Source organism: Marmota monax, unplaced genomic scaffold (assembly GCF_021218885.2).
Source record: "Marmota monax isolate L192 unplaced genomic scaffold, Marmota_monax_Labrador192_F-V1.1 WCK01_AAM20220418_F8-fsc00472, whole genome shotgun sequence".
Classification (NCBI taxonomy): Eukaryota; Metazoa; Chordata; class Mammalia; order Rodentia; family Sciuridae; genus Marmota; species Marmota monax.
Window position 1 is genome coordinate 313,146 of NW_026692767.1, and position 15,555 is coordinate 328,700.

Consider the following 15,555-nt stretch of genomic DNA (forward strand, 5'->3'; position numbering starts at 1 on the left):
CAGTAACACACAGGCCACAGTGACATGTGTTCTGCAGGCATCATCTGCTACAGCCTACCAGTCATCTGCTCTGCCTCATCAAACCTGGATCTGCTTCCCACAGGGGAGAGAGCTTGTGTTTCCTCCTCTATCCCTTGCCAAAACGGAGGGGAGGGGGCAAGCCCAGCTGCCCAGGGTCTCATAGCAACACCTGAGGGACCCCAAGCTGGCTACAGCCACTTACCCGGCACACTGACATCTGATTGGTAGTGAGAGTGCCCGTCTTGTCAGAGCAGATGACTGAGGTGCAGCCCAGGGTCTCCACAGAGGGCAGGCTCCGCACTATGGCATTCTTGCGTGCCATGCGCCGTGTGCCCAATGCCAGGCACGTAGTGATGACTGCTGGGAGGCCCTCGGGGATTGCAGCCACAGCCAGGGCCACGGCAATCTTAAAGTAGTAGACAGCACCACGGAGCCAGGAGCCACCATGGGCTGGGTCAGCAAAGTGGCCAATGTTGATGACCCATACAGCCACACAGATGACAGAGATGGCGTGGGACAGCTGCCGCCCAAACTCATCCAGCTTGCGCTGCAGTGGTGTCCGCTCAGGCTCCACTGCTGCCATCTGGCTCCGGATCTTGCCCAGCTCCGTGTGCAGACCTGTGGCCACCACCACACCCACTGCCTTGCCTGATGCTATATTGGTGCCCTGGCCAAGGAGAGACAAAGAAAGAACTGCTCAGCCTCCAACCAGGGCCAGGAACCCAACCTCTTCAAGGCAGGAGGAGGACTCTCATCCTCTGACTTGGCTTTCTTTTTCTCCATGCTGCTAGTGCCTGTAGACTTTTTTATTGGGACATTGATAACTTTCCATGATAGTCTGAGATTTATGAAGGTAGGAATTTGGTTTGCCATATCCCCAGTGCCTAGCAAAGGGTCTGGCACAGAGGTGGCTCTGGGGCTGAGCTTGACAGTCTGATCAACTAGCACAGCCTGGGCATAAGCCCATCAAACCCATTATAACATGATTCATAAACAACCACTATGGCCACACAGCAGAGTGGCTGACCATGATTCCAGGTACACAGTTCTTAAATATTTACTGAAGAATGAAGAAAACCTGAATCTAAGTTCATCCATTCCTAAGGCCCCAGTAAAATCCCCAAGTTCCATGTAAGGGACAGGCAACTCTGTGCTTCAGTCCTCTTTTGCAAAATGGTTCATCAGAGGCCCAAGACAGCATGATAAGGAAGCTGATTGCTGGGTGTGCCTTCAAAGGGCCATGCTGTGGAGGCTGGTAAGAGGGCACGTGCTGCGGCAGCCTCGTCTCCCTTCTTCCCTGAGCAGCGGAGGTCCCTTAGCTAAGGAAATAGCCTGTGGTTAGCCACACCACCCTCAGAGAGCTTCCTAGTGACAGCTGCTGACACTGGAGAAAACCTCTAGGAGCTTCCCTCCCACCCAAAGCATCTTGTCCAAGACGTTCATGCAGCTGGGCAGGGCACTCTCCTCAGAAGTGCTCCACATGAACATCACAGTCTCCATTTTCAGGGAGACTGTACAGTCCCTTATAATTAACTAGGTGCCCCCGGCCACTGTCCAACTGGTCTGACCCTTCCTTGTGGCACCAAATGCAATGCTGGCTCCAGGATATTGCTGAACAGCTGTATTACCTGTTAACTCCCTTGGAGGCCACGGGGACAGGCCACTCTCATCAGAGCTGAAGCTACCATTCTCCCTGAGAAGAGCCAGGGTACTTAGTATCATGCCTTGGAGGGGGTCAGTTTTTATATCTGAGAAATGGACCATTCCCACCATCCTTCACTTTTCTTTTCTTTCTTTCTTTCTTCTTCTTCTTCTTTTTTTAATTTAATTTAATTTTTTATTTTTTTGCAGTGCTGGGGATGGAACCAGGACCTCATACGTGCTAGGCAAGCGCTCTAACACTGAGCTACACCTCTAGCCCCTCAACTACTTTTGTAACTCTTTTCCCTCTAGAGGATTTTCTGTTGAATGACTAATGGAAAGCTCTGCCCCTCCCCAGGTTAAGACTGGGTATCCTAGCAGGAAAGAAGAAAAGGTCTCGAGCAAGGATGTTTAAGTTCACAACCAAGCTCTGCCACTCAGGCTGTGTAACCTTGGGCAATTTACTTAACCTCTCTGAGACTTGTTTCCTTCTGGAAAAACACAGATAACAAGATCCAGATAACCTTATTTCAAAGGTTTGTGGTATGGATTAAATAAACTAGTGTGTCCAAAGAGTTTGGAACAGTGCCAGGCACAAAGGCCTCAGTAAACACAAGCTACTATTATTGTTATAAATTTGCATGCTTTCCTGATAACTGAGAAGGTTCTTTCCAATAGAACTTTGATTAACATTAATGTGACTGTTTTTATTATCATCGTCCAGGCAAAGGCCCCGAGCATCCTAGGAACTTACAGAAAACAGCATGTTCTTCTTGTCCTGGTTCACAGCTCTAGGGTCTGGGATGGCGTCTGTGTGCTTGGTCACGGACACGGATTCGCCTGGTTGTAGAATTAATATGAGAAGCCCCACTCATATTATCATCAATTAATATGAGACATGCCCATCCCCTTGCCCCGCCCCAACCCCAGCCCCTGGGCCTCACCCGTCAGGATGGACTGGTCCACTCGCAGCGTGGTGGACTTGATCTCGATGAGGCGGAGGTCAGCAGGCACTTTGTCTCCCACTATGCAAGAAGAATGGTTTGGCTGGGGGTGGTGTTGAGCCCTAGCCCCCAGGAAAGTCAAGAAGGCTCCAAGGAACCAAGACCAGGGCTGAGTCAGAAGCCCAAGTTGTGATCCCTCAAGAAGACCCCTGCCCCTCTGGTCGCAGCTGCCCAATCTGCTCAATAAGGCTTCAGCCAAGTATCTTTGAAGGGATGTGACAGACACCCCATCCACATAAATAACTGGAAATATGGAGGCACAGAGAGGGCCAGGGCTCCCTGGTGTTATGTACAGGCAGGAGGAGGCCCCAGCATACCTGCCACTTCCACAATGTCTCCAGGGACTATGTCCCGGGCACGGATCCTCTGCACGCCTCTGCGGTCTGAGCGAATCACCTTGCCCATCTCAGGCTCGTACTCCTTTAAGGCCTCGATGGCACTCTCAGCATTGCGTTCCTGTACAATAGACGGGCAGGTGGTCTGTCCTGGAACCCCCAGCAGGTCTCCCCTCAGAGTGATGCCCTTGGGACCTGGGATTGAGCTAGTAGGAGGACCTACAGGTAGAGGTCCCAACTTGCAGCCAGGAAAGCCCTGCGCCTAGTCCCACACCTGTGCCTCTCACCTGCCACACGCCCACAATCGCGTTGGCCACAAGGATCAGCATGATGACCAGGGGCTCCACGAAGGCTGTTGTGGTCTCCTCACCCTCCTCGAACCAGGCCAGGACCTGCGGGGTCAGAGCTGGTGAGCCAGGTCATGCTGGGGGGCTAGCTGTTCTCCTTGTCCTTTGTACCCTGGGTCTCCTGTCTGCTTTCCCTGCTCGAGGGAGATACCCCCAGGGAGTCTTGGGCTTGCAGAGGGGCTGTCCTCTGAGAAGGCCTTGGTACTGGACACCCATCCCATAGATATGACCACCACAGCTCCCACCCATCCAGGACCACCTTCAAGGAGTGGGGGTAAGCCAGAGACTTCTGTCTGCCTAGAGCAGCGCTTCTCATCACAGCCCTGGGGGACTTGCTAGAAACACAGTGCTCAGGCCTATCCTAGACCTCCTGAGTCACAGCTCAGGGGCAGGTCCAGGAATCTGTTTGAAAAGCCCAAGTGATTCTGATGCATGCTCCCATTCAAGGTCCCTGGCCAGAGGAGTATCCTTCCAGCCCTGGAGCCTAGGACTCGGACAGAGACTCCAGTCAAGTCCCATGTCCACCTCTTGGCCTAAGCAAGTACTTGGGCCTCAGTGTGGCCATCTGTGCTGTAAAGGGGTGCAAGCAGGCTTGGGGCTCTGCCATGTGCAGATTTTTTTTTTCTAAGAGTCCCCATATTCCACAAGGACCAGGCACAACTAGAGGGGAAGAGCTGGCCCCAAGCCAGTGCCCCTGCTGTTCCACACTCCAGGTCACCAAGATGAGGTCTCCCCCCAAGGCCCTATTGGGAGTGAGACCAGGAACAGGAGGCTGCTTTCCAGCCCCAAGTCCCTGCTATTCAGCCAAAAACAATGATCACTGTCCCTTCGCACATGTCCACCCTGGGCCTGGCCCTACGTTTAGAAGGGGGTGTGGGCAGCAGGAATGAGGGAAATGCAAAGAGAAGCAGCAGCCAGGAGGAGGTTGCAGGAGGTTAAAGCCAGCATCTGCCTGAGGAGTGCTAGAAGGAGCTGCAGCATTCAACCAGGGGACATCTAGCAACATCTGAAGACATTTTTGATTGTTACTGACATCGGATGGGCAGAGGCCAGGGATGCTACCAAACAGCCTACAATGTACAGGACATCCCTCCACCCTCACCAGGAATTATTTGGTCCCAATGTGAACAGTGCTGAGGTTGAGGAACCCCGGGCTGAGGGAGGGGTGAGGTCAGCTTGTGATTTTGAACGCTCACTCTGACAGCAGGGCATAAGATAGATGGGGGCAGGGCAGATAGGAGCCAGGGGCCCAGTGCTGAGGGTCCAAAGGCTCAGGCAACAGAAGCTGAAGTCCGACCAAAGCAGAAAAGGGACATGGGGGTGGGAGGCAGAGAGCAGATTAGTGGTGCCCATGGCTGAGAGGACAGTGGCTCTGTGGCCTGCAGCCTGAGCTTCTGAGCACCACAGGGACACAGCTCACCCTCCCGGGCTACCCAACACTGTGGGATGGCAGGCGGGGCTTACTTACAAAGGAGACCAGAGCTGCCAGCAGCAGGATGCGCACCAGAAGGTCCTCGAACTGCTCCAGCACCAGTTCCCAAAGGGACTTCCCTGAAAACAGGAGAGTGGCATAAGGCCTAGCCTCTGACCCACTGCCCTCCCCATTCAGGGCTGGCTTCAGGGGCCCCCTATCCCCGATTCTCCTTGCAGTTCAAAGATGGAGAGTCCAAGGCCCCTAGAGGCTCGGGCAATGCTGGGGACTCAGCAGGGCCTCATTCTTGGGGGAGAGGAAAATCACAACCTCACAGAACTGTCCAAGGATGTCCTGCCCCTGCCTGGCAGCATGCCCCAGGCCCGGCCTCACCTTCCTCGGTGGGGAGCTCTGCAGAATCCAGGTAGCCACAGGAGCATGAGGAGACAAGAGAGGAGGGGGTTATGTAGTGGGGTCTTGAGGAGTCTGGCAGCCCCTCCCCACTGTGCTGCCCAGGCCACACTGGCCTGGACATGTCTGCACAGCCCTCTGTGAAAGCATGGCTTGAGCCCAAGTCCTTCCAACCCCGGCCAGCTCACATTGAGTTCTAGTGTGGCTTGGCTCACCTTAGCATAAGACCAGAGCCAGGAGGGGCCCTTCTGGCCTCCCCCCATTCACAGAGGGGAAACTGAGGCCTGGAGGACACAAGGAACCCCAAGGTCACACAGAGAATTGGTAGTTCTCATGGTCCCCTGGGTTGCTCTTCCCCTGATTGGCTGCCCAGTCCTGGTCAATGTCACTCAACCCCATGCCAAGGGAGCCCCTTCTGAATACTGCTCAGCTTCCTCTCCCTCATGTTCTGAGCCACTTGATCTTCCAGAACCACCTGATCAAGGTGAGCAGCAGAGCCAGCCCTCGGAGCCCCACCCCAGCCAGGCTCCCCTGGACCAACCCTCCAGCCGCCAATGGCCCAGACAGTGAGGACCCTTCCCTGACTCCCTCCTAGGCCTCTACTCCAGACCTGCTCAGGTAGGACCCTCAGCCCTGCCCCACACGCCATCTTGAAGAATGCTGTTTCCAAACACCACAAGCACCTGCCTCACTTTACCTGCCACTTTTTTTTTTTAATCTTCTACATTTTCTCAAACACCCTTTGTACCAGCCATAGCCAGCCGCCACTCGTACCCAAGCCTGAATCTTCCCAAGAGCCTAAAGGGAGGCAGGGCAGGAGCTCCAGACCTACTTCACATACATCAGAATCGAGGGTCCGAGTTTAGACAAGGCTGAAGCCAGGTCACACAGGGAGTGGCTGTGTGGGGCTGTGCGGGGTGGGGGGGCAAAAGCTTCACTCTTGATGGGCTCCCCAACCCTGGACCAAGTTCCTGTCCCTGCTGAAGCCATTGACACTTCTCCCAGGCTGCAGCCTAACCCATCTCTACCATCTCATGACTTTCGCCACTCAGAGCCGGCAGCACCCTGGAGCTTGTTAGTGGTGCCAATCTGAGGCTCCTGGCTGGCCCTCTTCCCCTGGCTGGCCCCTGTCCCACATGGGACGGATCCTGCATGTGTCCACCTGTTCTTGGTCTATAAGCATTTTTTCCTATGGGAATCCTTGCTCCAGACCACCTGTTTGGAAGGTTTGGGGTCTGCACCTGGCGGCTGCACCAGGGAGAGTATTAAGCAGCCCACTGGACCGCAGGAATCCAGGAGGGAAACTTATAACCTAAAAATACACTTTCTAGCATTTTCTCTAAAGTCCTATTTTAGGCAACAGCTGACATTTTCCGTGGAAAATGTAATCTCCAGTGTCCTGCGTTGAGATTAAAATCAAACAGACATTTTCCTTCTGATCTATTTAACTGAAGCGAACAGGAAAGGCGGGAGGAGGGCCAGCTTGGTTTCTGGGCCAATTCTCCGACGCAGTAGGGTTCTTTAGAGGTCATCTCAGCCATGCCCCAGTCTCACAACAGAAGACTGCCAACCTCTTGGCACGCATCAGCCAGGTTTTTGACATGCTCTACTGAGGAGACTCCCAAAACCTCACCTTTTTTAGGGATTTTGACCAAGGGGAGAGTCCATCTGACAGTCTCACTTGAATCCCTCCTACTGTTTCCCTAACTCCTCCTTATGAGGTATGAAGCTCCCAGGCTGCCATGCTCTTTAGTGCATCTACCCTGGGTAGGGCAAGACCTGAGGTTAGGATGTATGTCACAGTCACATATACCAACTCTAGTCCCTCCGAGACGCCTCTGCTTGCCCCAAGTGATCTCTACCTGTCCACCTGAATCTTCTCTCCTGCTCCCTGACCCACAATGACCCAGGATCCACTCTTTGGAGATCATCATGGTGTTCCCCAAATATTTCTGGTTCTTCCCACCTTGCAGCCACATAGTGAGTTTGTACCTCTCGGCTCCTATGTGAGTTCGCAAAATAAGAGTGTGTTTTAGTTCCAGGCTGGAGCATTGGATTTTGGGTGCAAGACTTTCTAGAAGGTCACCATCCAGTAGAATGTTCTGTGATGACAAAAATTCTCTCTGCCTGTCCTGTCCAGTACAGTAGCTACCAGCCACATGTAGCTACTGAGTAACTGAACTGTGGCTGGTGTTAACTGAGGAACTATGCTTTAAATTTTGCTTTGTTCATTTAAGTAGCCACATAAGGCTGGTGGCTGCTGCACTGGACAGTGCAGGTCTGGAGCTCTGTGACCCTCTGCTACAGCAGCAACAACCTGTGTAGGGGTGTCTGCTCAGTCTTCTTCATCACAGAGCCAGGAAGCAGAGTTTCAGATGACCAACCTGCCACTGGCAATCAGCAAGAGTGAGAAATGAACCATTGAGGGGCTTTTTGATATTTTAAGAGATGAGATCTTGCTGGGGTGTGGTAGTGCATGCCTATAAGTCCAACTACTTTGGAGGCTGAGGCAAGAGGATTGTGACTTTGGGGAAAAAAAAAAGACGAGAGATGGGATCTTGCTATGCTGTCTAGACTCGTCTCAAACTCCTGGGTTCAAGAGAGCCTCCTGCCTCAGCCTCCCAGAGTAGCTTAGACTGTAGGTGCTCACCATGGAGCCCAGCCAGCCATTGAGATCTTGGGGTTGTTACTGCAATAACCTACCTTGGCTCAGACCTGGCTTTTACCACCAGGCTCCCCTTCCACCCTCACCTGGGGAGGCTCAGCCAGCCTGCCCATCCCTGCACGTGGCATGAGTGGTTCCAGTCCTGCAGAAGCAGCTGACTCCCTGTGGGGCCCTGCACCCTACTGGGAGGATGGGTACCCACACCTACCTTGAAGGGTTGCTGTGACAACCATCATCATCACCATCAGGAGCTACATTCACTGAGCTCCTACCACTCACCAAGCAGTGTGTCAGGTCTTACCTACCTCACGTCCAGAGGATACATGGGACAATAACTGGGGGCCAAGCCAAGAGGTGTTCAGCAGGCAACCCAGGAGCAGTGGGTCTTGAAACTGTGTTAACCCCTTGGGCATGTTATTCCCTTATGATTCTCAAGCAACCTGAGAAGGAGGATGCTGTTGTTGTTCCCATTTTACAGAGTAGAAAACCAAAGCCCAGAGAGGCTGAGTGACTACTTAACTGTTATGCGGCCAGGAAGCGTAGAGAGAGGTAGTGAGCCCAGGCAGTCTAGCTCTTGACCCTCTGCTCTGGGCCTCCTGTGCTAACACCTAGGCTGCCCTGCCTTCCCTCCTCTGATCCCTTTACCACCCAGCCATCACCTAACAAAATTTGATATCCTAATAGTCTCCTGATAGTTGGACTGGATGCCGTCATCCCATCACCAGCCCATCCCTCTGTAGCAGCCCCAGAGCCACCAACCAAAATCATTGTCCAAATGGATCTGCTCTTCTCACAGGAGGTGTATGGGGGCCATGAGGCCCTGCCAGCCCAGGCCCAGTCTGCTTCAAGTGTCAGTTCCACCAAAGATCCAAAGATACAATTTTCCCCTCACGTGAACAAGTCCCAGAGCCACAGAAGGAAACCATGGCTGGGAGAGCCCCATGCCTCCACCACAGGCATCCCAGGAAGATGCTGGGTCCCCCATGTCACCCGCAGTTGCATGGTGTAGGGCTGAGCCAGTTCCCATTGAGCCAGATGCTGCATTTGCTAAGTGGGGGATTGCCCTACCCTGCTCACCTCTGTGCTATTGGCTGGGCAGCTCAAGGCAAAGCAGTAAGGGGGTACTGCTCCTCCTGCATCCCCATCTGGCCGATGCAGGGGCACACGACCCCTACTATTCTCATCTGGGCCTCTCCCAACCTACCCCTGCTCTGGATCACTGCTGCCAGACTGAGAGATCTGGTGTCCGCTGATGCCCCTGTGGGGCCAAGGAGCCTGAGAATGAGACTGTGGACTTAGGGCGGGCTAGTGGGGCAGTGATCCGAGAAACTCCAGGGTTTAAAGCAAAGAATATGGTCCAGAGGGCTTGAGTTCAAGTCCTGCTCTGTCTCTTGGTACTGTCATAGCAACAGGCAGGCCATGAAAGCTCCTGTGTCCCTTTTCCCGTCAGCACACAGCAGCTAGTAGCAGTGATACCTTATAAGGTTATGTGAAGCTTGCATGACATGCACAAAGTGCCCAGGATGCATAGCCCACAGTGACAGTCATTGGCACAACAGTTATTAGACCATAAGCTCCATGATAGTGGCACTGTGTTTAGTGTAGCAGAACGGTGCCTGTCACATAGTAGTTACTCAGAACAAACTGAAGAATGAGTGACCCAGCCTCTGCCCTGTCATAGACCTTCAGTGGCTGTCCGAAGCCTGCATAATAATAATAATTGACCTTTGAATGGTCTTTCAGACTTTGGAGCTACCCCCAACCTGCCCTTCTAGAATTACGTCCACATTTCAGATGCAGAACTCTCTGACACCCATCAAGCCTCAGGATTGCTACCACCTCCCTGTTTTCCTCCACCAATATTTTGCTTGCATCTTACCTTCTGTCCAGAAAACCTTTCCCTATCTCATCTGAACCCTTCCACGAAGCCTTCCTCGCCCACCTGATGGCCCTGCCTTCCTGGCCTAGTCATCAGTATTCACTCCAGACTGGAGCACCTCCAGGGCAGGGAGAGGCTGAGTCTTCCTGGTCTACACCAAGTCCTCCCAGCCTTTGTTTATTCAGTTGTTCCATGGTTCAGAACAGGGCCTGGGCCCACAGCCTGCAGCCAGGGAGAAGCTGTACAGCCAGGGAGAAGCTGTACAGCCAGGGCTGCCCCCAGGCTCCACACACCACCTGCTCCCTAATCCCCCAACTCCTTCCTTCTCACAACACTGGAAACTGGAATTTCAGCTTCTAAATGTCAGTGGCAGCGGGGAGAGAAGAGCACTCACCCAAGGCTTCCTCCAAGGTAAATTTACAAAGCAATCAAATCATCACTTGCAGAGGTAGGGAGAGGCCTTGGCTGGTCAGAGCCCGCCCAGCCCACCTGGCCCTGACCTTGTCTCCAGGGTCCACCTAGAGTGGACAAACTGGCCCTGCTCCTCAGAGGACACTGAGGGGCCTTAGAAAGTGGCTCCTGCTCTGCAGAAAGGCTCTCGGCCGGCCTACTTGGCTGACCTGGCGCTAGATGCTAAGGGTTTGTTCAACACCTATGTGTCTTGTGGCAGTGTGGGGCAAGGCCTGATATTGCTCATGGGGGATGAAGGCTGCCCAGCAAGGGCCAGTAGGTGTGAAAACTAGGGTGAAGCCTGAAAATCCTTGAGTTTCCAGTTGGCCTGCGGCCGAATCACACTTTCTCCCACTGGGAGTCAGTGTTAGATCCTTCAAAGCCCTTAGGGGATCTCAAGACCAAAGGAAGGGCAAGTCTGCCTGGGGCCACTCAGCAAGTAAGGCCACTGCAGTCACCTTCTTGTTCCACTTAACCCACTCCTGGTGGCCTGGTTTCCAGGGGTCATGCATATGGGTTTCCAACTGAGGCCTGGGATAATGGCAGGAAATAAGGCCATAGCCAAAACACCACTGGAAGGATTCCAAATCTGGGCCACCGCTCCCACCCTGCGGCAGCCCTGGGGACCTTGTACCCTTTGCACAGACAGGCAGTGTGCAGACTAGGGAGGCAGGTCCAGGCCAGACGCTCTCTCTCCATAAGTTCCCCTGAACAGGGGCCACCCCCAGAGACCTCTTGGGATCTAATCTGACCCTCAGATCCCTGGGCTCTCCAGGGCCTTTAGGAGCAAGGTTGTGTGGCAGATGTGCCCAACCCAGTCCAGTCTTTGACCTTGGCCCCAGTCTAGCAAAGGATGTGAGCGCAGATATAAGGAAATTGGATGACTCCTGAAGGTACAAAAAGATACCCAGCCTGACTTGTAAATAGAAAAATGCCAAGTACAGAACCCACAAGGACTTTTCTATGACTGGCACAGATCAAGTTACACACTTACACAAGTGTCTTATACACTTTGGCCAGGTGGCAGATGGGCAGGTTGGTTGGTTCAACCTTCGGGACAGTAAAGTAGCAACAGCTGTCAGACTGCAAACACACTCCGCACACAGCAGTTCCACTTCTAGGAATTTATCCTTCAGGGCTATTCACAAGTGATAGAGGGACAAGGATATTCTTTATCTTTTGCATGTAATAGCAGAGGCTGTGACCACCGCAAGCGGCTCTCAGAAGTGGGATGAAGAAACACTGGAACAGGCCCACAACAGAACCCAGCGCAGCCACTGGGAACCCAGGAAAGCTCCCTTATGAACCACCTCCAAGAGTGCTGGTCAAGTGGAAAGCAGGGTAGAAACGGCACATAGAACTCACTCCCTTTCATGCAAAAAAAAAAAAAAAAATCCCAGGGATGGGGTGTACTTAGTGTACTTAGTAAGGGGCTCACCTAGCACATGCCAGGCCCTGGGTCCAATCCCCAGCACAGCCAGGAAATTTTTAAAAAGATCCTAGATGTGCATGCATATATGCACAGAATATTTTGGGAAGGAGACACAGGAATTGGGAACACTGGGATAGGTGGTTAGGGACAGAGTCAGATGTCTTTACTGTGCACCTTTTGTACCCTTTGAAGATTATATTGTATGCAATTTTTCTTTTTGTGTGTGTGTGTGGTGCTGGGGATTGAACCCAGGGCTTTGTGCATGCAAGGCAAGCACTCTACCAACTAAGCTATATCCCCAGCCCACTGTACGCAAATTTTAATTAAAAAAAAATTTATGTCGGGTATGTATTAGGCTCGTAATCCCAGCTACTTGGGAGGCTGAGACAGGAGGATCACAAACTCAAGGCCAGCCTTAGCAACTCAATTAGACCCTGTCTCAAAATTTAAAAAACAAATAAATAAATAAATTAAAGAGGGCTAGGGATGTAGCTCAGAGGTAGAGCACATCTGGATTCAATTCCAGTATTACAAAAAAGATAAACCCTGCTGGGGCCTCACCAGCTCCCGTGAGGTTGGGACAGATGGTGTTTTGTATGCACAGGGGACTCCCGGCTGGCACACACACTGTCTCTCTGAGGCTCCCACCCCCTGTTCTGAGGCTTCTGTCCTCAGGAAGGAGGAGAAGGAGAGGTAAGAGGGTGGGATCCCCAGGCTCCATTCCCCCAGCCCCTGGCAGAATTTGCAAACTTTAAGACTTAAACAAATGACTTCCTTGTGGTTTCCAGTGCTAACGACCTTGCAGGTGCACAGACGCCTGGGGTGGGAGGAACACTAGTCCCTGGGGTGTTCCCTCCACCCACAGGCCCTGTACCCTACCAACCACCTCCTGGCCAGGAGCCCAGCCCAACCTCCTCCGCTACAGAGGCAGATGACTTGGTATAAGTGATCTCACTAAACACGCATAAACAACTCTAAGAGATGGTTTTATTGCGGCCTCATTGACAATGAGGAAACCAAGGCATAGAAAGGCCCAGGGGCTTGTCTGGGGTCACACAGCTATGAAGGGGCAGAGCCAGGGTGCAGAACCCCATCAGCCCCTTCCCAAAAGCTGTGCAGGTAGCACCTAGAGGACATACAAGCCTCATCCACAGGCCGTGGAGCACAGGGCAGTAAGGGGCAGCTGGCTTCCCTCTGCTCACTTCCAGAGGCCTGGAATGGTTCCTGAGGAAGAAGCACCAGAGATGTGAGGGAAGAGCCCTCTGAGGCCTCTTAGGGTCTGAGGACAAAACTGGTATAGATGCTGCCACACCAGGGTCCCCGAGCCTACAGAACCTGTGATCTTTTTACACATAGGTAAACTGAGGCCCAGAGAGGAGTAGGCATCTGTGCTAAGTCCACTACAATCCTATGTGATCTTGCCAAGTTGTTTAAACTTCTGGTGCCTCAGTTACCTCCTTTCTAAAATAAAGATGACAATAGCCCCAACATCTGAGTTGTTTGGAGAAAGAAATGAAATGATAGATGAAAAAGTGCTGAGAACAGTGCCTAGCACATAGTAAGTGCTCAGTGAGCATCAGCTTTTATTACTAATACTAGCAAAGTACAGAGGAACCAGGGGAACCTAGCAATGTCCCCATTTTCCTACCACATCAACACACACCCGCCTACCTGTGGATCTATACACCACGCCCATCACCTCACACAGATGGTGAGGGGCCAGAGCACTCCAGGATCCCCTCACCCAGACAAAACTACACAGGGGCAGGAGACTAGGAACTACACTGTCAGTTCCTCCTCTGTTGGACCCCTGAAGACAAGAGAGCTAGAAAGGACAGGAACCTTGGCCAGGGTCATGCAAGGGCAGAATGTGTGAGATTCTGGAAATGGAAGGGAGGGCTGGATCTCCAGCTTCCCTTGGGAATCAAGATTCCCAAGCTGGACCACAGCGATACCAAAAAGGCTGTGTGAGCCCAGACCTGCCTACAGGGATTCCCACCCTACCCCAGAGCCAGGGGGCAGTTCCTGCTACCCTGTTCTCCTGCAGCGAAGGACACCCTCCCTGCCAAGTCATTAATGGGGGATATTAAATAATATTTATCTCCCCAGTTCCTCCCACAGCTCAACTAAATATAGCAACTATTTTTTTTGAAAAAGGATTTCTGCTCCAGAAAGATAATATTTATATAAGAGGTGGTTTTCATAAACCAATACAGAACCGAAGCAACCTTTCTGACAGCAATGTGTAATTTCCAAGCCAGCCCTGAGCACAGGGACACAGGCCAGAGCACCCTCCCCTCCAACTGACTGGGAACCCCAAAGGATGAGACCCCAAATCCCAAAACTACACAGGCTCAGGCAATACGTTGGGGATGGAAGCAACTTTTCTTTCTGGTCCCCTCACACTCTACCAGGTGCTGTGAGGGTAGCAGATCCTGCCTGGAAGGGACGCAGTCAAGAGACTTCCATCCTCAGGAGCCTCCAAATGTGCTGGGCCTCATTTGGATAGTACCAGGAGGCGTTTGCCCATTGCCTTAGCAAAAAAAAGAAGAATCCCCCACTTCTTTGAAGGGGATGAGGAAGAACCCATTTCTCTCCCACGCAAACTACAAAAGCAGGAAGGCTCCCTTGGTGCCCAAGATGGGCAGGCACCACTCCAGGTCACCCAGCCTCTGGCAACTCTCTGGGACCTCCAGTCGGCCAGCCCAGGAAGATGGGTCTCTGGCCCCAGCAGTTCAAAGCCCCCAACGACTCCTGCCAGCTACATCCGCTTGGGGTTGCAGAAAGAGGAAGACCTGGGGGTGGAGGTGGGGGTGGGGGCACCACGGCCGCTAGCCTACAAGCTGCACCTACTTGAGGGTTTTATTGCGCCCTGAGGGGAGACCCCTGGATCGGCTAGGAGGCTGGACTTCAGAGTGCTCGGCCGGTTCCCGGCCAGCAGGTCTCAGTGTCTGCTGCACCTGCATGATACCCGCGGGTCGCAGCGCGGCGCGGGGTTCCAGCTTGGACTGCGAATGAGGCTGGCTAAGGCTTGCAGAAATGGATGGGACCGCACCGCAGCAAGAAGCCTGGAAGGACCCAGGGCGGAGGGGGTCGCAGGCGTCGGTCCCCCAAGCCGGAACCCGCCCCCACCCCCTCGAAGGTGGCCGCGCAGCCCAGCCGGGTGCCCCAAGAGCATCTGCAGAGGTTTCCGGAGCCCTCACTTCCTGCCCGCCCGCGGGGACCTAGATCTTGGAGGGAGAGCACCGCCTGGCCGCGGGGCAGGGGGTCTGAGACTGAGGCGCGCGCGGCCCCCGCTCCCCGGCCCGGCCCGCGCGCTCACCATTGGGGCCATAGCGCTCCCGCGCGCCGGTCACCTGCGCCGGGCTCAGGCCGCCCTCGGCTGTCACCGAGAAGTGGCGCAGCACGTCGGCGGCCGGGAGCAGGTGCGCCTCCTCCATGCCGCCGGCCCGGCCGTCTGCGCCCTCCAGGCCGCCTCTTCGCTGAGCTACTGCACCGGTCGCTGGGGGCTTGAGCCCGGGCGGGCGCCGCGCGAGGCCATGTCCGCGCTGGGACCTTCCCCGACGGCAGTGGCGGCAGCGGCCAAAGCCCGCGCCAGGATGCTGCGCCCCGGGCTCCCTCCCCGGGGCGGGGCGGCGCGGGACCCGCCCCCGCACTCACACCCCTTCCGGCCCCCTCCGAGCCTCGGGGCCCCGCCTGCCGCGCCCCGGGGCGCCCAGCCCCGCCGCCTGTCCATTCTACAGAAGTGGGCACTGAGGCCTCTGGCGGGGCGAGCCCGAGCCGAGCCAGAGGCAGCTGAGGGCGCGTGGCCTGGGAGTGGTGTGGCGGTGGGGGCTCCATCCCTGTCCCTGCAGAGCTGGGGGAATGCTCAGTGCTGATCTAGGAGCTGCCACATTCACCTCCTTTCCTGTTCTCCTGGGGTGGAGGGGGGATGTGTTGCAAAATGGAGCTGTCCATAG

At 54.1% G+C, this 15,555-nt stretch overlaps 1 protein-coding gene across 4 annotated transcripts in view; it reads right to left on the minus strand.

Moving 5' to 3' along the window:
- Atp2a3 (ATPase sarcoplasmic/endoplasmic reticulum Ca2+ transporting 3) overlaps positions 1–15,196 on the minus strand; it is a 32,466-nt gene extending 17,270 nt beyond the window's left edge. For 2 of the 4 annotated variants that reach the window (XM_046447060.2, XM_046447059.2), the window contains exons 1-8: positions 14,919–15,195; positions 5,153–5,170; positions 4,817–4,899; positions 3,289–3,393; positions 2,984–3,122; positions 2,607–2,687; positions 2,417–2,502; positions 224–688 (exon numbers count right to left, since the gene is read on the minus strand). In XM_046447060.2, the coding sequence (XP_046303016.1) occupies positions 224–688; positions 2,417–2,502; positions 2,607–2,687; positions 2,984–3,122; positions 3,289–3,393; positions 4,817–4,899; positions 5,153–5,170; positions 14,919–15,036 (1,095 nt within the window). In that variant the 5' untranslated portion in view covers positions 15,037–15,195. Of the gene's footprint in view, positions 1–223; positions 689–2,416; positions 2,503–2,606; positions 2,688–2,983; positions 3,123–3,288; positions 3,394–4,816; positions 4,900–5,152; positions 5,171–14,918 lie in introns of all 4 variants that reach the window. The other 2 variants (XM_046447061.2, XM_046447062.2) reach the window with 2 other exon arrangements.
- Between the last annotated feature and the right edge of the window lie 359 nt (positions 15,197–15,555).